We start from the raw sequence: 25,334 nt of genomic DNA on the forward strand, positions 1-25,334 counted from the left end.
TCTCGTACCACACTGGCCTGCCTGAGTTAAGCCCCACGCCCCCCTAGGCCTTGCTGCACATTCCCTACAGTCTCTCAGTGCCACCTCTGCTTCCTGTACTTCATCTCCTGGATTACATCTCCTCCCTCCAGCTTAATTTGGAACCAGCCTTCAAACCATCGTATCTTTGCTCTCTGATAGCAACATCTCTGTCCTGACCTTCACACATTTAAACTCCTTATAGCTGGAGTATACTCTTCCCATTCAGTGCTACACTACTAAGACAAAGAGGAACTCCTAACCATTTCCTTATATGTGAATAGTCGAAGCTCTCTATCCTCTCCACCTTTGAAATCAGTCATAAACAGTGGACGTGCATTCATCTGTTAATTGTTAATAATTGGCACTACTTTAAAAAAAATACTTTTAATGTAGACACTAAATTAAAGAATGATTATCAAAACTTTGACTTTCATTAATCAAGTTTTTCTTAACCTTATTTCCATGTTACCTGACTTCACGGTGCTAAAAACTGCAGTTCCTCACATGTCCACTTGAGGCCATTCCTAAAACACAATCTTTACATCAGAACAAAGACATTAAACAGTCTAGTTTAAAAAACAGTTTGGGTCCAATAACTCTTTTCTGTATCAGCACACACTCTACCTGCCTACTTTTAGCCTCTGCCAATCTGTTGTGACATTGCTGTACTAACATCTTGGAAATATGCCTTCACCAGGTTTACAGCCCAGCACTGGACTTTGAAAAATTCAGACGCTCTCCAAATGAGGCTAAATGATTTGAAACCAAATGCATCAGGTCTAAAAACACAACATGCAGCTCTCTTTTCTCTGACTTACTGTAGCTGCCTGAATCTTGTGCCATATCACACTGGTGTGTTCTAAGGTCCCTGCAAATCCTGGGATTCCTGCTTTCTGCACTGTAGTACCTATCCAGCTGTTCCTCTCTAAGTCATTTGCCAGCTGCTGTGCCACCATAAAGAAGAAAATCTGACTTTCTACATTAAGAAGGGATATAGTCCTAAAAATAGCTAACATCTGAGGACTCTTTCTCCTTAGGAATTAAGATTAGCCCTGCTCTACACCAAGCTTTGGGGATTCTTTTTGGGATTGAAACTCTACAGAAAAGTCCATTCCAGTGACTTAAAGGTGACATATCATGCAAAATCGACTTTTTAATGGTTCTCTACCTGAAATATGTGTCCCTGGCATGTCTACAAACCCCCCGAGAATGAAAAAAATCCATTCTGCCCCTGTTCTGATTTCTCCACCTTTCTGTAAATGTGTGTGAAACGAGCCGTTTCAGACTTCCGTGTTTTTGTTACGTAACAACAATATCCGGTCTGTAACGGAGTCAGAGCTCGGAGCTTGTTCAGCCCATAGACTGTATAAAATAATACTGAATCCCTCCTCCGTTTTTCATTCCCTGCACAAATGTGTGCTAACAAGGAGCTTAGGAGGGAGGCATGCTAGTTGTAGGCTGTCTTAATAAACACAAAGGTCGGTTTTACTCCCCACGTCTGCAGATTTGAAGATCTAGTGGATGATTTTTATTTATCATGGAAAAGTGCTAGCGCTAGTTAGCATAGCCACATAGCTACATGTTCATAGCTGTGCACCAAGACACACGTCTACATACTGACAAATAAAACAACAAGAAACACTAAATCTATGACCAATCCTTCAGAAAGGTCCTGCTGCAGGCGCCTCTCTGTCAGGATCAGATTCAGGATCAGATTCAGAGGGTTGAAGTAACGGGATCTGTGAGCAGCCGTGTATATTCAGCCAACATGTAAACATTAGATCAACGTGCTGGACAGCTGAGGTCACATCCACTTCCTGAGGGGGCGTGGTCAGAGAGAAAACAGAGTGTTCTGAACAGGGCTGACAAAGAGGGTTTTTCAGGCATGCCAAAATCTGATTTCAAAGTGTTTTTTTGAGCACAAACTTTAAAGACATGTTTTGGGGACCTCTTAGACCAATATATATTGATGAAAAAAGCGTGATATGTCACCTTTAAAGCTGAAGGATACACTGAGTGGTACCCGCTCGTCACTCAAAGCAGTAAAGCTCTTATTACGCGTAACCTGAAGTCATACTATGATTGAAACAGATGAGCAGCACAGAACAGATTGTAAGATATTACATGGGGTCTGATTTTGTCTTTTATTACCAAGGGGCAACCTCCGGTCTACAAATATGAGTCCAATGCAGAAGTGCTAAAAACTGCAGTTCATCGAGGATTCGCTTGAGGCTGGCTCTGGAAGTACCAGAAACCACATACACACCCATTCAAAGAAGACGATCTTTACAGCAGAAATAAACATGTTTACAGCCTGGAACAAAAAAAGAGTGTAGTCTGGATAGCTCATTCCTTGATCAGCACACACACTGTATGGGGGTGAATTTTTTTCTGACACAGCAATTACGAAGATATTTAGATTATGAGTCTTCCAATGAGAGGCACAGCTGACTTGATTGACAGGTGGGAACACTGTAGCTGTTGGTGAGGAGGCTCAAAGCTCGCCTCTTTGCCTCACACTAAGTTAGATTGAGTTCAGTGTTACCAATATGGCTCCCTCCTGACGACTGGCCTAAAAACAGCTCTTCAGAAACAGATGGGTGACATCACGGATACTACATCCATATCTTATACAGTCTATATTTATTACTTTATTACTTTATTTATTTCTATTTATAAAATGCCCAATAACTAGAGTTTGTATGGATCCTGCTTATTGACCCAGAAAGGTGTGTGCATGCTGAGCAGGTCTGGAGCTCATCTCTCTGAAGTCGTGACTTTCTCACTCTGAATGAATAAAAAACACCAAGAGCCAAAGTTCAGTTTGCATTAACTTTATTCCTCATTCATCCTGTAATATGTAGAACTTCTGACACAACAAACAGCGATCGAGGAGAACACACACTACTACCTGCAGTCACACAGAAAGGTCCTAACATCCAGACACAGCTCAGAGTGAAAAGCACTTTTTAGTTTAAGGTCAAAGTCGTCTACACACAGAGGTCCACACCTCAACTATCAAGGAAATGCAGTTAAATCTTGAACTTCCTCTTGGGACCTAAATCTGTTCACATGCACATCAGACGACGTGTTCTCATGACTTCATTCTGCCTGGCAGTGACAACAAGCTGTGGTAAGCAGGTAAATCAAGCCTCGGTCTGATGGTTTCTCTTCTGGGAACACGCTGAGACTCTCTGACTTAAAGAATGAAGGGTGCATAGAGTCACTAAGCTTTCTTCTCCGCGCTGCAGAAGTGATAAAATGTAAACTCTTTTAAGTTACATCTGAGTGCAGATCAGTTTGACCTTCAGTCTGGAGGCTGGATGTCAGAACGGCAGCCCGACTCCTTCCTGTTAAACACCACTGCAGGATTTGGCAGGCCATGACAGAGGCAGCTTCAAGTCCCAACACTGAGAGCTTCAGTTCAAAATATAAATAGCTTAATTCACTTACACTGTATATTAGAAACCAACTTTAAACACTGAATTATACCACGGCAGAGGATTTGAGAACAAAAACAAACCAAAAAGAGCAACACTGAGGGAAAACGATTGCACACTGTGGGGCTTTGAGATGATTTGGAGATATGAGATCTTTAGAGATTCCAGATATTGGAGGTAAGGTTGTTGTGAGTTTCAGCCTTCATTCAAGAATGAAATATCATTTAGTTTGAGAAATGTAAAATGAATCAAAGCATTGAGGGACCTCACACAATAATACAACAACAACAATGTGTGTTATTTCTTCAATCTGACGTGGTGACACTGCAGAAGTTTACTGAAGTGTATCCTGTTACTGACTCTTTACTCTGACTCTATCTGCCCTGATACAGTGACTACAAGCTCTGAGAGGTGTGCTAATGGTCTGAGGACAAAACGGGGTTCAGTCTGAGGCTACAGCTCCTCGCTCTCGTACAGCGGGGCGGTGTGCTGGGCGGGCGTCTCCACTGTCAGAGAGGGCACGTGGCTCAGAGAGGTCAGCAGCTTCAGCGTCTTTGATCCAGGGGGCGCTGTTTTCATAGGCGGGGCTGAGCGAGCTGCGGGGGGAAAGAGAGAGCGGTTAAATTAATTCAAATGTACCAATCCTTTACAAATAGACTCACTTCTCAGGGTGCTGTTGTTTGAAGAACAGCTGTTTTAATACTACAGTTGAACCGACATAACTGTAACAAACTATTGACAGTCTGCCATTAAAGATATGAATCATTTGACAGTCAATCAATCAATCAATCTTTATTCATAAAGCACCAAATCCCAACAACTGTTATCCTCAGACTCTTTCCAAAACAGAGCAGTTCTAGACCGTACTCTATGTTCTATTATTAACAAAGACCCAACATCAAGACAGGATAAGATCCAGTCCCATCTTACAGACAGGACTCAGTCTGATCTCATCTTAATCCACCATGAGCAGAGCACTTTGCAGCATTTAGCAAGTTACAGTGGCAAGGACAAACTTCCTTTAACAGCGAATCAGCGGCGCTCGTGTATGTGAGCGGGGGCGTCGTTTTGGAGGAGCTCCGAGGGGATATGCTACATTCAAATTCATGCTAGTTTTCCGTGACTACCAACCCTAGCTTTAATGGGTTAATGAAACCAGCCACAGTCCAGCCATTGATCAGTTTATTGAGTGGTATGAGGAGTCGTACCTTCAGCTCAATGTTTCTAGAACCAAAGACATGGTCATTGATTTCAGAAGGAATAATCACATGAGTGAAGTGACTCTAATCAAGGGTCAGCCTATCGAGTCTGTGCAAACTTACAAATACCTTGGGACCGTCATTGACATGGAACTGAACTTTGAGGCAAACTGTGCAGCAGTTTGTAAAAAGGCTCACCAGCGTCTGCATTGCTTGAGGAAATTAGCTTTCTTACACATTGATCGAACAATCATGACCATGTTCCACCATGCTTTTATCAAATCTGTTGTGTCCTTTTCTTTAGTCTCATGGTCTGGCCAAATATCTCTGAAGGAAGGGAACTCTTTAAACCAGATAGTTAAATGGTCAAGCAAGTTGATTGTTGAGCCATAGGCATCCACAGCATCCCTGTACACTAAACAGGTACAGTGGATAGCCACCTCTATTTTAAATAATGCCTCACACCCTCTGCACAGTGATTTCCAGCTTCTACACTCTGGACGACGTTTTTTAGTCCCAAGGTGCAGGACACAGCATCACAAGGAAAGCTTTGTTCCTGCTGCTATTACTGAGCTGAACAAGCAATAGCTTTTATTTTCTCACACAAAGTCAGCCCCCAATTTTAAGACTTGAGCCCAGACTGTCTTATTCATGTGATTCTATCGTTTTTATTGGGTGACTGTTCTCTGATATGCGTTTTAAATGGAACCTTTAGCACTTTTATCATTTTATCATGTCTATTCATTTTACCATTTTTAGTGTTAGATTAGTTTTAAGATATTTTTTGTATGTTTTGCACATTAAGTAGATTGTTCTGTCTGATATCTATCTTGTAATTTTGTATCGACCTAACATCTCACTGGCTGCAAAACAAGTTTACCTACAGGTACAAATAAAGTAACCTGAACCTGAACCTGAACCTAATGCGCTTATTTGCACAATATTGTATATGTGGTAGTCTTGTGATGGACTGTGTTTTCACAGTCATGGTATCATGATGTGTTGTTTTCATCTGTTGTTATTTATCTCTATCTTTTGTTATGAACTCTGTTTTCACCTGCCGGGGACTACAGATGAAGAATAGCCTTATCGCTAACATTTGCATATTTACATGGATGCTGTGCTGAAATGATCATTAATATGCACTGTCCCTTTAAATAAATAAATAGAATGAATTCATTAACAGCGCTGCATGCTGTTGCTTGGAACTTAGCCCTCATTGTGGCGTAGGACAGTTGTAATAAATCAATTAAAATATAGAACTCACATTTAAGCATAAAATATGAATTCACCTGTAGATTATTGAACCTTCATGTGAAATATGAAACCTCCGTATGTCTGGGTTATTTATAAAATAATATGAATAACACCAGCAGCAGAGTCTCCCTCAGGCTAAACATTCCTCTCACGACAGGTGTCTGAAAATAACTCCTCTGCCCTGGATGCCACGGCACAGGACAGCATGGCATGGCATGGCTCAGCGCCACAAATGGAAGCAGCCTTCATAAGTAGAGACAAAGTCTGGCTCTCTTCGTGGTTTAACATCTGCTCTCTGACTGCCTGGTGCTGCATGTTGAAACATGTTGAGTTTAAGTCTAAATGTTCTGATATCAAAGCTAAATGAATGGATTAAGCAATGATGACTTAAAAATGTGTAACTCTTGTACATCCTGTTCTCACATTGTTAGGTGCTCTCGTTCCCCCACATCACCTAAGGCGTGTTTGCAGATTAGGAAATGCTCTTCCAGGTATGTACCGTGTCCTGCTCATGTGTAACAGAGGGTCAGGTCAGTGCTGTCACTCAGCTCCATCTCCACTGAGCAGATGGTGTGAAATCTAATATCTGTTCTGTAGTCTCCTCATTGAGCTCTCTCTTATCCTGAATGGACTCCATACTTTCACTCAGTCCTTAGACAAACCCAGCAGCTCCTCCATGCCTCATCAAGTTCCCGTTGATCACATAACACAGCATTCATTTGTGTGTTTGTTGTGTTCCAGGTGATACAGCTGGATTCAGTATGGCGTTGAATGAACAACACTCTCCATCTGCTGCATGTGGCTGAGTGTTTTTGTGCTTCTATGGTAACAGAAAGCTGAACCCTCTGAATTAAACACAGGAAGATGAACACACAGTGCACTTACTCCCGACATCCAGCCTGGCGTTGCATGTGGACATGCCGGCTTCGTTGATGGCAGAGAGAGTGTACCAACCAGCATCAGCCTTCGTCAGCCTCTCTAACAGCAGGCACTGACGGCCCGACCCGTCCTGGTACAGACTGTAGAGAGACACAGAGTACAAATCATCATCACACGTTCACACATCACATCACACTTAGATTAGCATTTTACCCAGAGGAGCTAGAGGCAGGTTGTTATTTTGACAAGAGTCACTTTTTGATTTCATCATCAGTTTTCTTCTCCACCCACCACTCAAAGCACTCTTCATCTCATCACACTCATATCCACATTGTTCCTACACTGAGATTACACACAGATCTAGATCTCTGATCAAGCCTTCTCCCAACCAGGGCCCGCATGCACGTCCAGCCATTACACAAACGGGACCATTAGCCTTAAAGTACCGTTTTGGAACAGCCCATTTGGCCATAGCATTAGCCGCATGCACGACTGCAAATAATTAGCCAATTAACTAATTGCGCCATGAAAGTGAGGCTGGTGCAAAACGTCATATGTCCAGGGAACCTCCTGGAAAATCACTATCGAACAAATTCAAACTGTGCATGCCTACTACGCATAAACAACAATAAACATGGTGAGCGGTACCAGTGTGACTGAGAGAACACCAAGAGAAATTGACATTTGATTACAAGAATACAGAATGAGCAAACAGCTGTTATCAGCAAGTCAATCATCAAAGATAACAAACAAGGAGAAAGGGAAAGTTTGGCTTCAGATCTTGAACCGGGTAAATGTGTGTGATGTTTCTGAGCGCACAGTAGAAGACCAGAAAAATAAAATAAGCAACAGGAAAACAGCTTTGCACAACAAGCACCGCCACCAACATGGTCCAGGTGGAGGACCACCTGTTCCCCCATTGAAGGATGAGGACTTGTTAACAGAGTTGTTTGGGAAGGATTCACTTCACAGTATTGCTGGTAGGTTACCTAAGAATTAGGTTCTAATTCATTCATGTGAAATAACCCACAGAAGTACTTTTATTTGCATTTTATATTTGGTCTTAAATGGTAACACATGAGCACGATGTCCTCCATCCTTTAAACAGCCTAACAGGTGAGTTAATCCTGCTGTTAGCACCTGTAATGGTGGGATCTACCTCCATTAAATGTAATGCTTTGTTGGGGTGTTAACCTGGCTCATGCAGACCGCTAATACATTCTTTTTTTTCACCATTAGTACAAAGCGGCCCGTTTTCACAGCTAATGGCTGGACATGCATACGGGCCCAGGTGTGTGTGTGGTGCACCATTAGTAACAACTTCTTGTTGGTGCTGATGACACTGGTGCTAAGCTAACATACCCTGCTAACCAATTATAATTATTAGTTTTTTAAAAATACTTTTGGGGCTTTTGTGTCTTTTATGATAGGACAGCTGAAGAGAGACAGGAAATGTGGGGGAAGACATGCAAGACATGTAAGTGATGGTCACGGCCAGGAGTCGAACTATTGACCTCTGCGACGAGGACTATAGCCTCTGTATGTGGGGCGCTTAGACCGCTAGGCCACCAGCACCCTTCTGACCCATTATTAATCTCACTTTGTGTCACATCCTTCAGATGTTTCCAATGAGCAAGCTGCAAATGTGAAAGCTCAGCCTTCACAAAAGCCTGTCAAGTGATTACAACATTACTTCCAGTCTTTAGAGTTATTAATTGGAATTAATTACACGTATCCTTCATTTCTGTGAGTGGAGGTGATTCAAAGGTAGAGCTCTTAGCCTGCATTACCATGTTTCAAGTATTATGAATTATCAAGTCAACCTTTTGAGTCACAGAGGGAAACAGCAGTGAAAAATTGTTTCTTTCAGCTCAAAGTTCAAACTCATCCTTTCTCAAAACAACCTTGATAAAGTACTCCAAGCTTTTGTCTTGTCCTGTCTTGATTATTGTAACTGTACACAAGGATCAGTCAGTCAGTCGGTCTCCTGCCTGCAGCTGGTGCAAAACGCTGCAGCCAGGCTTCTGACTGGTTCCAGGAGGAGGGATCACATCACTTCCTTCATAGCTTTCCTCCTTCCGATTAACTTCAGGGTTGATTTTAAGGTTTTGTTTTCAAAGCCCTGAATGGCGTGCTCCCCCGTTTATAACAGGCCTCCTAAGTCCCTTAAAGAACCCCCAGGCCTCTGAGATCTTCTAAACATTTCAAACTCAAAGGCGACATCACTTTTGCTTGCACAAACTCACTTTTACATCCTAGTATTCAAGTGCACTTGTCCTGAATAAGATGCCTGTCTTTGCATTTCTAATGCTGTGGTTTCTCTGTTGTTTGTCTCATCTCTTTATTTTTCATACTTGTTTGGTTTCACATTGAGTCTTTTCTTTATTCCACAGCACTTTGATCCACTTCTGCTGTGACGTGACATAATCTATACCCCAAGGGGGTCCCGACCCACACCTTGGGAACCCCTGCTCTTAGTGATTGTTCTAAGGTCTGTTTCAGGGCACCCTTAGTGACTGTTTTAAGGTCTGTTTCAGGGCACCCTTAGTGACTGTTCTAAGGTCTGTCTCAGGGCAACCTTAGTGACTGTTCTAAGGTCTGTTTCAGGGCACCCTTAGTGACTGTTCTAAGGTCTGTCTCAGGGCACCCTTAGTGACTGTTTTAAGGTCTGTCTCAGGGCACCCTTAGTGACTGTTTTAAGGTCTGTCTCAGGGCACCCTTAGTGACTGTTTTAAGGTCTGTTTCAGGGCACCCTTAGTGACTGTTCTAAGGTCTGTTTCAGGGCACCCTTACTGACTGTTCTAAGGTCTGTTTCAGGGCACCCTTAGTGACTGTTTTAAGGTCTGTCTCAGGGCACCCTTAGTGACTGTTTTAAGGTCTGTTTCAGGGCACCCTTAGTGACTGTTCTAAGGTCTGTCTCAGGGCACCCTTAGTGACTGTTCTAAGGTCTGTCTCAGGGCACCCTTAGTGACTGTTCTAAGGTCTGTCTCAGGGCACCCTTAGTGACTGTTTTAAGGTCTGTTTCAGGGCACCCTTAGTGACTGTTTTAAGGTCTGTTTCAGGGCACCCTTAGTGACTGTTTTAAGGTCTGTTTCAGGGCACCCTTAGTGACTGTTTTAAGGTCTGTTTCAGGGCACCCTTAGTGACTGTTCTAAGGTCTGTCTCAGGGCACCCTTAGTGACTGCTTTAAGGTTTGTTTCAGGGCATCCTTAGTGACTGTTCTAAGGTCTGTCTCAGGGCACCCTTAGTGACTGTTCTTAGGTCTGTCTCAGGGCACCCTTTGTGACTGTTTTAAGGTCTGTTTCAGGGCACCCTTAGTGACTGTTTTAAGGTCTGTTTCAGGGCACCCTTAGTGACTGTTTTAAGGTCTGTTTCAGGGCACCCTTAGTGACTGTTCTAAGGTCTGTTTCAGGGCACTCTTAGTGACTGTTCTAAGGTCTGTTTCAGGGCACCCTTAGTGACTGTTCTAAGGTCTGTTTCAGGGCACCCTTAGTGACTGTTCTAAGGTCTGTTTCAGGGCACCCTTAGTGACTGTTCTAAGGTCTGTTTCAGGGCACCCTTAGTGACTGTTTTAAGGTCTGTTTCAGGGCACCCTTAGTGACTGTTCTAAGGTCTGTTTCAGGGCACCCTTAGTGACTGTTTTAAGGTCTGTTTCAGGGCACCCTTAGTGACTGTTCTAAGGTCTGTTTCAGGGCACCCTTAGTGACTGTTCTAAGGTCTGTTTCAGGGCACCCTTAGTGACTGTTTTAAGGTCCGTCTTTTTTCCATTAATAAACTCAAGTGATGTGAAGTTGCTGCAGTGTCCAATCAGTGAGAGGTATTCGATAAGGGGGCGTGTCTGTCAGAGAAAAGACTTCCACAAAGTTTGCTCTCGTGTTTCCTCGATTATACCTCCTCCAATCAGTCTCCTCTCTCCTCTCTCCTCTCTCCTCCAGCAGCGTTAAGAGCTTTGGGACGCCACTTCCAGTTTGGCGGAGGAGCGAGGAGAGAGGAGACTGAAGTTAAGAGCTTTCAGATGCACCCCTGGTGTAGGGGATAAGTTCATGACCTTTGAACTTGTAGACACAGCTCAATATGGTCTGACATAAGCTATTAAAACTCACCACACCCCTGTGATCACAGTCCACCAACCTTTAATAAGATAAAACACCTTTCATAAATTCAAGCTTATGCCGTTTTGTAAATTCACAGACATCACAACACTTTCATTGATCAGACACACCTATCACACCACTCCATGAACACCTACAAGCATCAGTCTCAAACCCCCCTTTACAAAACCTCAAAGTTTAGAAGAAGCAGCGTACCTCATTCTGTTGGGATCGATGCGCAGCATGTCTTTGTCTTTCTTCCAGAAGAGCTGTGGTGAAGGAGAGGCATCCACTTTACACTCTAACCTGACTGTGTCGCCCTCCAAAGCTCTGGAGTTCGACATCTTCTGGACAAATGTGGGAGGACGGAGAACCTCCTGAGCTGCAGATTGGAAGAAGAGGTTGAACACAAAGGTCATTAAATTCTGTCTGACCCTGAAGGAGAAGTGGAGTGAAGAAGAGGGGATGACATCTTACCTAAAACTTCAAGCCTCATGCTGAATCTGCCCTCTCCTGCTCTGTTTCTGGCCACACACTCGTACACGCCAGCGTGATGCACCGTCACGATCTCTATGATGAATGAGTGCATCCCTTTTTCACACACCAGCATCTTGTGGTAGTCATCTGGACGGATGGCTTTACCATCCAGATACCAGCAGACGTCTGGTGTAGGCAGGCCTCCCACCTGGTGTCAGAACAAATCAAAGTGTGAGTTTATTTATGTTCTTATTCAAATTCAGATAAGTGCAATGTTTTGGTGTCCTACCTTGAAGTTTAAAGACCATGTTTAAATGATGAGTGTTCATGCATGTGAGTGTGTGATAGTCAGAGATTCACCTTGAAGTCAATCCTACAGAAGCGTCCCTCCTCCACTGTGAGGTCTGCAGGGATCTGCAGAAAGCGAGGAGCGTAACATTTCTCCTGGATAGCTGAGCCCTCATTCCTACTCTCATCTGTCCCTGTGTGGCGCCTCCCCCTGCAGAGACACACATTATTTATGCATGACCTCATTTTACCTCACTTTGAAGGACCACTAGTGACAAACACAAGACACCACACAGTTTGTTAACAATGACGGCGGATCAGTTTCCACAACATCTGAAAGGCGACTGATTTTACAACATGAGTAACTTTTATTTATAATGATAGGACACTCAGAACTTCAGTCTGAAAGAAAACGTGTGAACAAGCCTGAGAAGCAGAATAACAACTATTATATTGAGTCCACCTTCTTTTAAAGATTTGCTTTGACACTGACCGGACTGAGTAAATAAAGCCTCTCTCAGAGTTCACTGTTTTTAATCGAACAGGCAGAATTGAAACAAAAGATATATTTACCAGAGTCCACCTGTGTGTCTTCCTTCTGGGGATTCTGGCTATAACAGAAAACAGGATAACATTAACACAGGTAACGACAGGTAAGGAACCAACACTGCATGATGGATTACTGTGTGTGAGTGTTTGTGTGTGTGTGTGTGTGTGTGTGGTGTGTGTGTGTGTGTGTGTGTGTGTGTGTGTGTGTGTGTGTGTGTGTGTGTGTGTCTGTGTGTCTGTGTGTCTGTGTGTCTGTGTGTCTGTGTGTGTAATGTGACACAAAGTTCCTGTTGTCACCAGGACAAGGACCTTGTTCCCAGCAAGTCGGCTAGAAATAGCCTCTGACAAACCTTGTTGGCTACGGAGGACATTTGTGTGTGTGTGTGTGTGTGTGTGTGTGTGTGTGTGTGTGTGTGTGTGTGTGTGTGTGTGTGTGTGTGAGAGTGTGTGTGTGTGTGTTGTGGTATGAGAAAGGGAAGAGAATAGATGGTGTGATAGATTGTGCAAGCCCTGCGAGTAACAAAGGCTTTTTGACGGAACAATCCTGCACACACACTCACACTAAACACAGACACACACACACATATAGAAACACACACACAACACACAAAGTACACACACAGAACCTGCTGAGTGTAACTGGCCATAATGACAGCAGTGCACAGCTCACTGGGCTTTCTGATACAGTGCCAGGTCTTTCAGCTTTGGACTGGGAGGCCTTCAGATGGAAATGGGCTCCCTGTGCAGCGACTCAAACCCACATGACCGCAGTAATGAGCACTCTTTACTTAATGACACAAAGAGAACTAAAAGGTTTTGGACCAGATCAAGATTAATATCTGATGCCCAGTCAGTGCTGCAACACACATCAGTTCAATCTCAGCACACTCTTAGAAATGTTTAGATTGAAGGCTTTGGAATAGGTCAGGTGTCCCATGGCTTCATGAAGGTTTGTTTTTCATACCTGGTCGAGTTGAGAGTCTGACAGATTGTCTTGGTCCAACATGTAGTTGGCGTTGTCTGGACCCAGCAGCCTACGAGCCATACGCTCCTCATAGGACAGTTTCTGTCGGAATTGAAGCTTTACACTGTTAAAGTGCTGTTTTCATACACACACAGGAAGTGTGTTATTTGTTTTGGAAAACATTTATGTTTCCTGTTAGCTTCAAACAAGCACAAACTGTGAGAGTGAATGAACTCAATGTGTGGGGAAGAGGGGAGGAAAAGGTCCTTTGTGGAAGGGTGATGGATGACAAGAATGAGATCCTGCACTTTCATTTAGTTCTCAGGACACACACACGTGAACACACACACGTGAACACACATACACACACAAACACCTCTCACACACACACACACACACAAACATAATCACAAAAAACAAACACACGCGCAAACACACAATCACAAAAACACAGACACACACAGATACCTGGCTGCTTCGTCTCCTTGCGTCCTTAGATCGCAGCTTTTTCTCCAGGTCCTGTATCAGAGCGTCTTTGGAGCCTTGGATGTCTTCGTCTGTGGAGCGAGAGGAAGACGGCCGGGGAGCTACAGACTTCTTCAGGATGGGTTTAGGAAGGCTGGAGGGCAGATGGAGGGACAGAAGTTAAATAGAGCACTATCTGTGAAAAGTTTAAACAAAAGAACCAAATAACTTAGATCCTGTAAGAAACCTTTGTCAGCATTTCAGGATTTGAAAATGTTTGTCTTCCACGTGTGTTACAGAGGACAGCCCTGTGATACATCAACAACCTCTCTGACTGTGTTTGACCTCTCAACCAATGACATTTACCTTTGCTCAAGTCATGTGACCATATCATGGATAACATCCACTTGATTGGATGGATGGATGGATGGATAAAAGGATTGATAGATGAATGAATGAACATGTATAGGTGGATGGATGATGATGGATGGATAAAAGGATAGATGGATGGATGGATGGATGGATGGATGGATGGATGGATGGATGGATGAATGGACGTGTATGTATTGATGTATGGATGGGTGGATGTATGTATGTATGTATGTATGTATGTATGTATGGATGGATGGATGGATGGATGGATGGATGGATGGATGGATGGATAAAAGGATTGATAGATGAATGAATGGACATGTATGTATGTATGTATGTATGTATGTATGTATGGATGGATGGATGGATGGATGGATGGATGGATGGATGGATGATGGATGGATGGATGGATGGATGGATGGATGGATGGATGGATGGATGGATGGATGGATGGATGGATGGTTGATTGGATGGATGGATGATGAATGGATGGATAGAGGATGGATGGTTGGATGGAGGATGGATGGATAGATGGATGGATGGATGGATGGATGGATGGATGGATGGATGGATGGATGGATGGATGGATGGATGGATGGATGGATGGATGGATGGATGGATGGATGGATGGACGGATGGATGGTTGATTGGATGGATGGATTGATGGATGATGAATGGATGGATAGAGGATGGATGGATGGATGGATGGATGGATGGATGGATGGATGGATGGATGGATGGACGGATGGATGGTTGATTGGATGGATGGATTGATGGATGATGAATGGATGGATAGAGGATGGATGGATGGATGGATGGATGGATGGATGGATGGATGGATGGATGGATGGATGGATGGATGGATGGATGGATGGATGGATGGATGATAGATGGATGATAGATGGATGATGAATGGATGGATAGAGGATGGATGGATGGATGGATGGATATAGGATGGATGGATGGATGATGGATGGATGGATAGAGGATGGATGGATGGATGATAGATGGATGAATGGATGGATTGATGAATGGATAGATGATTGGATGGAGGATGGATGAATGGATGGATTGATTAACACTCTAAAATAGATTTGAAGCTGAGACTGTAATAAGTTCTTATAAAAGCTTGATTTGTACCATGAGTTGATCAAACTCACATCGGTCTATCCAGCAGAATTGTTAACACCTGTGATCTTAAGTGGAATAATATTATATCATGTACGTTTCTAATCTAAATGTATATTAAGTAGTGCCAGTAGTTGGTGAATAACAGATACATTAGATAATATCACTTGTTCTAAGCTAAGAACAATCACAGTTCAGGAAACTTAGATGAATGATGTCTTAATCTTCTTAGAATCTTTGTTATTGGGTTTGAAGTAGGGCTGAGAGATTTGGCCTAAAAGTAAAACATTCCGTTTTTTGATTGATTTAGGATTTTAATCAATTTTCCTTTCCCTCTAAGAAAACCAACAAATGGCAAAGAAAAGACTCAAATGGGTGCCACATAGTAAACTTAATTACTGCACAAAGTTTAATTTTGGGCTTTGTTTACCACTTTAGTATATGATACTAGTTTATGTTGCTTATTGAGATTTAGAGTGCACTGTGGAGGATTTGGAATTACATTTCTAATCATTGTTATTTACAATTATTGTTTGACTTTTATTCACAGCACTAAGAATAATTAATGTTTGTATGTGTAACATTTAAGGTGCTATCTTAGATCCCCTTGTCTTGTTGTAAACATATAGTTCCTACCTGTCTTTGTCTCAGGAGGGACAGGTATGGGTATGACGTTGAGGACATTGTCACTCGTCATTAACGCTCGCAGCCATGTGGTTGCTGTGTGTGTCTTTGCAGGAAGTAAGCGAGTGGGAGGGTGTGAAGTTCAGGAGCCTGAGAGGAGCTCTTTCACCCCGAAAGTGAAAGAGAAAATCTAGATTTTCATTTTTTTTAAATCATAGCTAAGCACAGATCTGATTTATCGCCCAGCCCTAGTTTTCAGAACTAATCTCTCCTTAGGAACAATGAATGAGGTCCATTGTTTTTTAAAGCTATGGAAACAGTCATTCTTTATTAATGTGTGCTGAAGTGCTGATGTATACTTTCACTCACGTGTTTGGAGTTCCCTTGTAGCTGGCGGGCAGCGAGACCACAGAAGGCTGCACTCTGGTAGGACTGTTGAGAGTGTTGGATTGTGGGACAGAAGGAGGAGAGAGAGGGGAGCGAGGGAGGGAAGGGGACACTGGCAGAGGCTGCTGGGGTAGGGACGTAGGAGAGGAGGAGGCCCTCAAGGGGAGGGTAGGGCTGGTGGGAGGGAGGGGGGAGCGGGATGGGGAGGTGGAGGGGAAGTGAAAGCTGGAGTTGGGAGACAGCTTGGAGGAGGAAAAGGGGGAGAAGGCAGAGTTGGAGGGCAGCACAGAGCAGAGGTAGGCAGCAGGTGCAGACATGGTGTCCTGATTGGCTGGTAGGGTGGCGCTGCCGAGGCCAGTGGCACTGGGGACACTCGGAGTAAGGGTGATGGTTGAACGCATGGTGGTGCGGGGCAGAGAGGATGAGGAGGCTGGGAAAGGGGGGGAGGAAGGGTTAGTGGTGGAAGGAGCAGCGGAGGGAAGATTAGTTGCAGGAGAAAAGACCGGGGTGGACAGAGGAGAGCTGAGGCTGGATGAGGAAGGAGAGGACTTGGCTGTGCCGTTGGCCTGGGTCTGAGTCTGGATCTTGGCAGTAGACTGGGCCTGGTTCTGACTAAGGTTTAGAGACTGAAACTGTGACTGGGTCTGTGACAGGGACTTGGATACTGACTCAGTCTGTGAGAAATACTGACTCTGTGCAGACACCACTTTAGCTTGACTTTGAGTCTCTGTAACAGTCGGACTATTTAGAGGACTATTTAGAGGACTATTTAGAGGACTGCTGAAACTCTGCTGGGAGTTGCTCTGCTTCTCCTGGGCCTCCCTCACCACGCTCTCATAGCTGGGAGCCTGGAAGGCAGCCTGTGATTGGATAAAATGCCTGGGTCTCTCATAGTTAAAGGCACTGGGAGGGAAGGTGCTGGGCTTGAAGCTAGGCAGGTCCGACAGGTTCATGTTGTTGTTGTTTCCTCCTGAGCTGGAGGTCTGGAAGGAAGAAGAGAACAAAACCAATATTTGACTTAAACCCTTTCTACAAAAGGACATTAGTTAGGGCTTTGTCTCAGAGAACAAAGAGTGATTTTTTGATTAATCATATCCTCATCGTAGCGAAATTTGACATACATAAATGCAAATATATGAAGGTAAATCCTAGGTTTTATATGCTTTACAATGAGTTTCTCTCCTTTACTAAAGCCCTTAAAATAATGAAAAGCACACATGCTGTGAAATTGTTCAACTTGATTAACAAATATGATCTGCATCTGTTTTTTTTGTTCTTTTTTTTCTCCCTTCTTTCCTGTTTTATGTTTGGATGTCATTTTCAGACTGCACTTTATATGGTTTCTAGAGCTATTTTTAACAAGAGATATATATCTGTTTAAATACACTATTTGCACCTGTTCATTACAAAAGCCATTGTGAAGAATGTTTGCCACAATGTTTTGTAAATTGATTCTGTTACTAAAAATAAAATAACAAAAATAAAACATGTTTTTAAAATTTCCAGAGACTGAGCATGGCTGTAAAATGCTCATGATGGATTAAGGTGGGGTCAGACTGAGTCTTACCCTGTCTTGGTGTTGGGTCTCTGTTCATAATTTGACATAGAGTGGTCTAGACCTCCTATGTTTGTAAAAGCGTCTTGAGATAACGTTTGTTGTGATTTGGCGCTATATTGAGATTGAGATTGATTGATAAAGACACGCCACCGCGTCACAGAAACACCAACATAAAGATCAAGACAGACGCTGTCAGTGCTCGCTACTAGCAGCACCTCGTCTGCTGCTGGTTAACATGACTGCCACACAAACAGGCCGTTAATGGGACCAGTGTGTGTATGTGTGTTTGCATGCATGCATGCATGTGTGGGGGGTGATTATTCAAATAATCGTCTAATAGATGCCGATGATTATTGAATCGTATTTTGGCTTGAAATGCCCATCCCTAATTAAAACACCTATTTGTATCCTCTCTTCACTTTGATTACTATTGATGCTGCTGCTGTGTGTATAAGTGTGTGTATGCATAAGCAGAGAGTAACACATGTAGCTTAACAGCAGCACAGTGAACATCAGCAACCACAACGCTGGCCAAACCACTACCTTTCTTAACACTATACATCAAAACACTTCTTTTCAGTAAGATGGCAGCGTTATCTTCCTGTAAAATACTCTTACAGAGAAGTTCAGCTTGCTCGGGGTGAACAGCTTGGGTGTTTTGGTTGTCTCCGTGGCCTGAGTCGGTGACTGTGGTGGGCTGGGGGGACAGGGAGGGCTGGGTGTGCAGGCTTCGACCGTGACCTCCAGGGACTTTAGGCTGACTGAGTTCAGGACCCTTTCCTCCTCGCTGTGAGCAAAGACTTCTTCACAGGAGTGGATATCCAGCTGAGGCTCTGGAAAACTGGCAGAGGACAACAAAAGTGTTAGAAAAGGTTTGAAAATGTTCAGAATAACTCCAGGTTCAAGGACAAGAAGAGAGAGAGAGAGAGAGAGAGAGAGAGAGAGAGAGAGAGAGAGAGAGAGAGAGAGAGATGGGAAAACTGTTAGGATACAGACATGGTTCAGAAAAAAATCACCAACACAGATCATTACCTCATTATATCTGTGACAGTTAAACCCTGGAGGTGCCAACACTATGAAACAGACACCATTTGGATTTCTGTGAGTGAACTGTGAGCCACAGGACCACCAGGCCTCAGCTTCACTATTCTAAAGATATCTTAAACTACGACTGGAGCTGCAGCTAAACTGAAAACACTGGTATTGGTGAACAAACTGTCCAAGAAATCAGCACAGCAAATATTTGTGATATTGTGTTAGTATTGGTTCTTTCATCGATACATAAATAATGTCCTTTTCTTTCTCTTACATTCCTTTAATCACAATAACCTCCCTGCCTGCCTGCCTGCCTCCCTGCCTGCACATGTTCCTGTCTCTTAAAGCTGCTGGCAGAAAGAGAGAGTGCAGCAGAAGTCAAGAGACACGGGGTGACAAGGTGAGAGGTCTATCACAGCTCATGAAAACCATGCAGTGAAACAAATAATGAATACATTATTTACATTATAAAGACACATGTAAACAGCTCCACTCAAACATGCAAGAAGGAATCTAAATGTTGTTTAGATGCACTGCTCCTCATGTTGCAATGATAATGTTACAATTCCATTTAGTTGATGCTTTTGTATGAAGTGACGTACAGCTAAGAGTTCTTACAACACCAACAAGATCCAGACAGCAGGGAACAAAATGATCAAGTGTCACAGTTTTATGTCCCTTTATATGTGTCTTTTAATGTCATCACCACCCACAGTAACACCTTCATCCTCATTCAGAGTCATAGGTCACCTCAATACCATCACCATCCTCATCATCATCACCAGTCATCAGTATCATTAAGGTGTTAACACAGGAGCTGGGTCTATCTTTTTTCAAATGGAGAGTAGGACTCAGAGGATCACATGTAGTGAGGTAACTTAATCCACCGCTGGGGACTACAGAGTCCAGCTACAGCTGTCATACTTCATACTGCCCGCTGTGTGTCTCTGCTCTGCTCTCCATCCACCTGCAGCAACACCTCAGACTGATCGGTCAAATTCACAGGTGAGCGACCGATGTTTAAGGCTTCAGCAGCTTTGGATGCACAGGTGACATCTGTGTCTACTGCAGACTGACAGAGAGCGCAGGAGAAACAGTGATGTCACATGATCATGTTTTCTTTTAGTCCTGTTCTGAGGACTGACACACAAACAAGTCCCAGATACATCACGGTGAGAAACTTCCAAAACACAGCCAAAGACCCAGCTCTGTGCAGATAAACACACCAACACATACCTCCACATGGAGTCTGAATGTTAACTGACATAGAACAACTTAAATGGGTCTACTTTTTTTTCTTTTTTTGGGGGGGGGGGGGGGGGGTCATCTAAACCTTGGATACCAAAAATGTTGTTGCCCTAATGTCAATACAGGTATAGATGTTGTTGTTACTACCCAGAGGAAAATTTTACTGCTCAAGGCTTTCTCTTCTAAGTCTCCTGAGACAAAATTGAGATTCTCACTTCAGCCTCATTCAAGTTTCAAATTGTTCTCATTGGTTTCTCATTAGTTTCTCCTAAAATTCACTAGGAGAAATAGTTGAGACCATGACATGAGTCTTATTTGAGACTTAAATAAGTTTAAATAAGCCATTAATGGCAAATTTTCTGCTCTTTTTTAAAATATATATTTTTGGCCTTTTTGCCTTTATTTGACAGGACAGCTGAAGAGAGACAGAAAATGTGGGGAATAGTGAGCGGGGGAAGACATGTGGGAAATGGTCAACCGGCCAGGAATCGAACCGGCAACCCCTGCGACGAGGACTGTAGCCTCTGTATGTGGGGCGCTTAGACTGCTAGGCCACCAGTGCTTCCAACAATCCATCCATTCAATTGTAATAATCTGGCTAAATCTGGTCAGTGCTTTTGCGGCCCATATTTTAAATAAATCGTCTGTCCTATGAAATCTCTATCTTTTGCAATTTCTCTCAAATCCACTAAATCTTTGTGAAGTTGTTTTGTTCCAAACAGACTTGTAAAGGAAGGACCATATTGTGAAGTCAAAGAAGAGATCATTTCACATCTAAATAGCTGATCTTGCAAGTGGTTCAAATGTTTTAATGAGAATTGTAAGTTTGTGGACAGTTACATTGGAATCTTAATTTTGCAGGGCACTATAAATGTTCATGAAAAGATGAGCTCAGGCTCTTTCTTTGCTCCATCTGAGCTCAACTTGAGACACAAACACTGAGTCTGACAAAAACAAATGGATGAGGTTAGATTGAGACAATTGAGAGAGCTCCCTGATTTCTCCACCTGAGCTCAAAAGGAGTCACAACACTTGAGAAATACCTGAGAATCATTTCAGATTTTGACCAGATCTCCTTTTGAACTGAAAGGGAGACTAAGCTGAGACTTTTTGCAACTTTTATTCTGGAGGCAAGAATGAGAACGAGGAGACATAAGCTATAGTCTCATTTAGCTTTCAAACAGATCTCATTGTTGTCTAGGAGACATAAATGAAACACTTTTGAGATCTCTTCTCTAAATTTCTTTTCCTATGGGTAGTATCATATTTAGGTCTAACATTCTGATATTGTGTCAACCCATGTCTTCTAATCAATTAGAATTAAAATTTTGACTCAATTACCCAGTAAGCTGAAATCTGGGCTCCACTTTTAAATCACTAGTAAATTATGTTCCCAAACTTTTCAGCCCATGAGCCCTATAATAAAGATGACAGGGATCATCAATCTCCACTGTCCCTTAAATCTTCCTCCCTGCACGAACAGGCAAATCCAAAAACAGACAAAGTAGAACAAAAAAAAGGTCAGAGGTACTTCATTTAGTTGGTCAGTAGACAATTGGACTAACTATGTGCACGTGTTGCTGTGTTTCCTGAGCTGCTGTAAATTAACCTGTTGCCTCTGAAACCGTCATTGATCTGGCTCAGTCCCCTCAAAGGTCATGTGGCAACCAAGCGGCAACTTCCGGTCTCAAAATATGAAGCCCATGCGGATGTGTTATAAACTGCAGTTCATCTAGTGTCCACTTGTGGCTGGCTGCAGAAACACCAGAAACCAAAAACACATCCATTCAAAGAAGACGATCCTTACAGCAGAAATAAACATGTTTACAGCCTGGTACAAAAAAACAGTGTAGTCTGAAGAGCTCATTTCTCTATCAGCACACTCTGTACAGGGCGAAGTTTTTTCTAATGCAACGGTTCAGAAGATATTAAGATTACGAGTTTTGCCCATTTAAGGACATGACTGACTTGACTGACAGGCGGGAACACTGTAGCTGTTGGTGAGGAGGCTCAAACCCCGCCTCTTTACCTCACACTAACTCAACAGAAGTTACTTTGAGTTCAACATTTCCAATATGGCTCCCCTCAACCATTGACATCAACACAGCACTTCAGAAACAGATGGGTGACATCACAGATACTACGTCCATAAATTATACAGTCTACGGTGACAACAAAGAAAAGTGGAAAAGATCAAACTTTTGCGTTTGTATTTATTTACTATTTTACCACTATTTTAATTTATGTCTAATAATTAGAGTTAAAATGTGATGATTCAAATTGGTTTTGTTTTTGGAAGACATTTGTGACCACCAGTCTTTCACGACTGCCCAGGGGGTCCCAACCCTGACTTTGGGAACCACTGGAATATTGCAAAGTGTTGTACGTTGTATTGTATCCCAACACATTGAGACATATCTTCTCTTTCCCCTTTTCGAACCGAGGCAGTTTCAGGGCCAGTTTAGAGACGGTGCTTAATTGAGAACCATTTTTTCATGTTACGACTGCGAGTGAACCGGCTCCCGGCTCGGAAAACTAGTTCCAGAGCGGCTCCAACTCTTTTCTGGTCTCGAACCGTGAACCGCTTACATCAGGGGCGAGAGGCGGGGTTGCCGTGATCAAAAACCACAAAACAAACGTGTTTCAGCCATTGTCCTGCAGCGAACAAATAAAAGAGACCAATGGATTCCAAGGCAAAGCAGTGGTTGGCCGAGGAGACAAGCTGCTGTTGTCCGCCATCGTTGTTGTTGTGAGGGAACCTCCGCGCTAGCGCTGCTGGAAAAAGTGGACACTTATATCTGTCGTCATGACGTGGCTCTTCCACGGGCTCGAGCCGCCTGAAAAACAAGCCGGTGCCGCGTTGGTTTGCAAGTTAAACCAGCTTCAAACCAGCGGGAGCACCAGCCCGGAAATACAACCCGGTTCACATTGGTCGAAAAGAGGTATCTGAGGTCCTGACCATACCCAGCGCTCACCAGTGAACCTGAACACACCACATGGCAGGTCTCCGATCAGCTATATTTACTCTCATTATGAAGAAAGAGACCATCAACATTGATGCTTCTGACTTCACAAGCTAACTCCAGCAGAGAAACATTCAGGATCAAACGTAAGAGACATGACAACTTGAGTTTCACAGATACACAACAATGGAGGTGCTGACGATGACAAAGACACATTCATGGTTTCACCAACAACAAATTTAGCCCTCAGGGTGATGCAACAAGCACCTGGTCCAGAGTCAAATCCAGCACAGAGGCCTCGGTAAGGTGGTTTAGAACAACTGTCAGTGATCACTTTCTCTGAAACTGAAACTGATCTGCTCAAAGACCGCTCAATTTATGGCTTCAGTGAAAACATAACCAAAGTGTTTTTAAACTGATGAAGAATCAGAAATACTTTACTGAACCCTAATGAGGAAATGTAGGTGTTACAGTTTCTCCTTATAAGAAATAACATGAGCTACAACATGAAGATAAAGTCGTAATGAAAAGATGTAAGATAAGTCAAGTTTCTCCACACATCCTTCAGTCATCAGTTTGGATCTCAGTGTTCAGGAAGCCAATCAGGGGCTGGATATAGATGTTGATATTGTTGTAGTTGATGTTGATGTTGATGTTGAAATGTGCCTCACAAGAATCAGACACATCTCCTGTCTTCAGACTTCTTGTCCAGAACTGGTCACTGAATGATTCTAGTGATAATTCAGTGATGTGAGGAGGGGGTGTTGTCTGATGGAAGTAACACACGGTACAGTTATGATCCCACTTCAGCCCAGTCCCTGCTGCTCTTCTCTTCTTCTGCTAGGAAAGAATGCAGTTTCCATGACACTCATGTAGTCTGGGGTACGTTGAAGCATAACGACAATAGCAGTGTCTCCTTTTACTTACACACACACACACACACACACACACTCAGTGGTGTTCTACGTTTGTACAGAGAGCACAAACAGCTCTGGTCAGCCAGCATCGACTGACCTGATGTGAGAGTCTGTGACTGTACTGTTGAATCAGAATTAAAGAATTGATAGAAAACCACATTTCATCCTGGATACGCCGAACCTCAGAGATCTTTGTCAGTGATGGAAAATGTATTCAACTACTAACAACCTGTGTGTGGCTGCATGCTTATATCCATTGTTTTCTGATGGCACTTTTGGGGTTTCAAATATGCTTTAAACGTGAATAATAATCCAGATGTGTCACTGATTACTGGGCTGTTTAGAATACTTGATTCTGATCGTTAAAAGGTAAAGAAGTCAGCTCACAAAATCTACTTTAACAGCTTTTTATCTGGACCAAGTAGAGTACAGTATGGGCAATGATTTTCAAATATTTGAATATTCGTTCACTTGGTGAAAATCAAAGAAAGTACAAATTTCATCGTTTTGACTAGTGCATGGTTTTAATACAGTATCCCTGCCAGACAGTGACTATAGAGTGTTTTGAAGCTGTTTGCTAACTGCGTTAAGTAACAGAAGAAATAGAATTCTTACTGCATTAAATAGCAAAAGAAGAAGAAACTTAGCTACAGTCACAACGACTTTCTCTGTTTCTGAATCTCTACTCATGTATTTCCAGAGACTGAGCATGGCTGTAAAATGTAAACATACACGTCACATCACAGAAACACTGACATAAAGGTTGAGACCAAGCAGCAACCTCCTGCAGCGAGACTTGAAGCCAGTGCAGAAGTTTTAAAAACTGCATTTCCTCGAGTGTCCACTAGAGGCTGGCAGCAGAAGTACCATAAACCACATAAACACTCATTCAAAGAAGACAATCTTTACAGCAGAAATAAACATGTTTACAGCCTGGTTCAAAAGATGAGTGGAGTCTGGATAGCTCATTTCTTGATCGGCACACACTGTACGAGGTAAATTTTTTCATAACGCAGCAATTTCAAAGATATTAAGATTACGAGTCTTCCATCATGAGAGGCACAGCTGACTTGACTGACAGGCGGGAACACTGTAGCTGTTGGCTAGGAGGCTCAAAGCCCGCCTCTTTACCCCACACTAACTCGACAGCAGTTATGTTGTGTTCAGCATTTCCAATATGGCTCCCCCCGCCGACTGGCTTCAAAACAGCGCTTCATAAACATATGGGTGACGTCACTGATACTACGTCCATTATTTATACAGTCTATGGTCGAGACAGACGCTGTCAGTGCCCTCTGCTAGCAGCACCTCGTCCTGCTAAGGGTTAACACAACTGCCACACAAACGGGCTGTTAACAGGACAGGTCTGTGTGTGTGGGGGATTATTTGAATAATCGTCGAATAGATGCCAATGATTATCGAAATGCCCACCCAAAGTGTTCAGACTAGCAAGGGACGCATTTCAGCACAAA

At 43.1% G+C, this 25,334-nt stretch overlaps 1 protein-coding gene across 2 annotated transcripts in view; it reads right to left on the reverse strand.

Annotated features, from left to right (window-relative positions):
- Positions 1-2,839: 2,839 nt before the first annotated feature.
- The window catches only part of myot (myotilin), a 32,076-nt gene continuing 9,581 nt past the window's right edge, over positions 2,840-25,334 (reverse strand). For both annotated transcript variants that reach the window (XM_034690974.1, XM_034690975.1), the window contains 10 exons: positions 18,318-18,540; positions 16,124-17,124; positions 13,634-13,784; positions 13,166-13,267; positions 12,226-12,263; positions 11,725-11,863; positions 11,365-11,572; positions 11,104-11,269; positions 6,803-6,936; positions 2,840-4,057 (listed from right to left, as the gene is read on the reverse strand). In XM_034690974.1, the coding sequence (XP_034546865.1) occupies positions 3,915-4,057; positions 6,803-6,936; positions 11,104-11,269; positions 11,365-11,572; positions 11,725-11,863; positions 12,226-12,263; positions 13,166-13,267; positions 13,634-13,784; positions 16,124-17,124; positions 18,318-18,540 (2,305 nt within the window). In that variant the 3' untranslated portion in view covers positions 2,840-3,914. The remainder of the gene's footprint in view (positions 4,058-6,802; positions 6,937-11,103; positions 11,270-11,364; positions 11,573-11,724; positions 11,864-12,225; positions 12,264-13,165; positions 13,268-13,633; positions 13,785-16,123; positions 17,125-18,317; positions 18,541-25,334) is intronic.

This window comes from Notolabrus celidotus, chromosome 8, assembly GCF_009762535.1.
Source record: "Notolabrus celidotus isolate fNotCel1 chromosome 8, fNotCel1.pri, whole genome shotgun sequence".
Classification (NCBI taxonomy): Eukaryota; Metazoa; Chordata; class Actinopteri; order Labriformes; family Labridae; genus Notolabrus; species Notolabrus celidotus.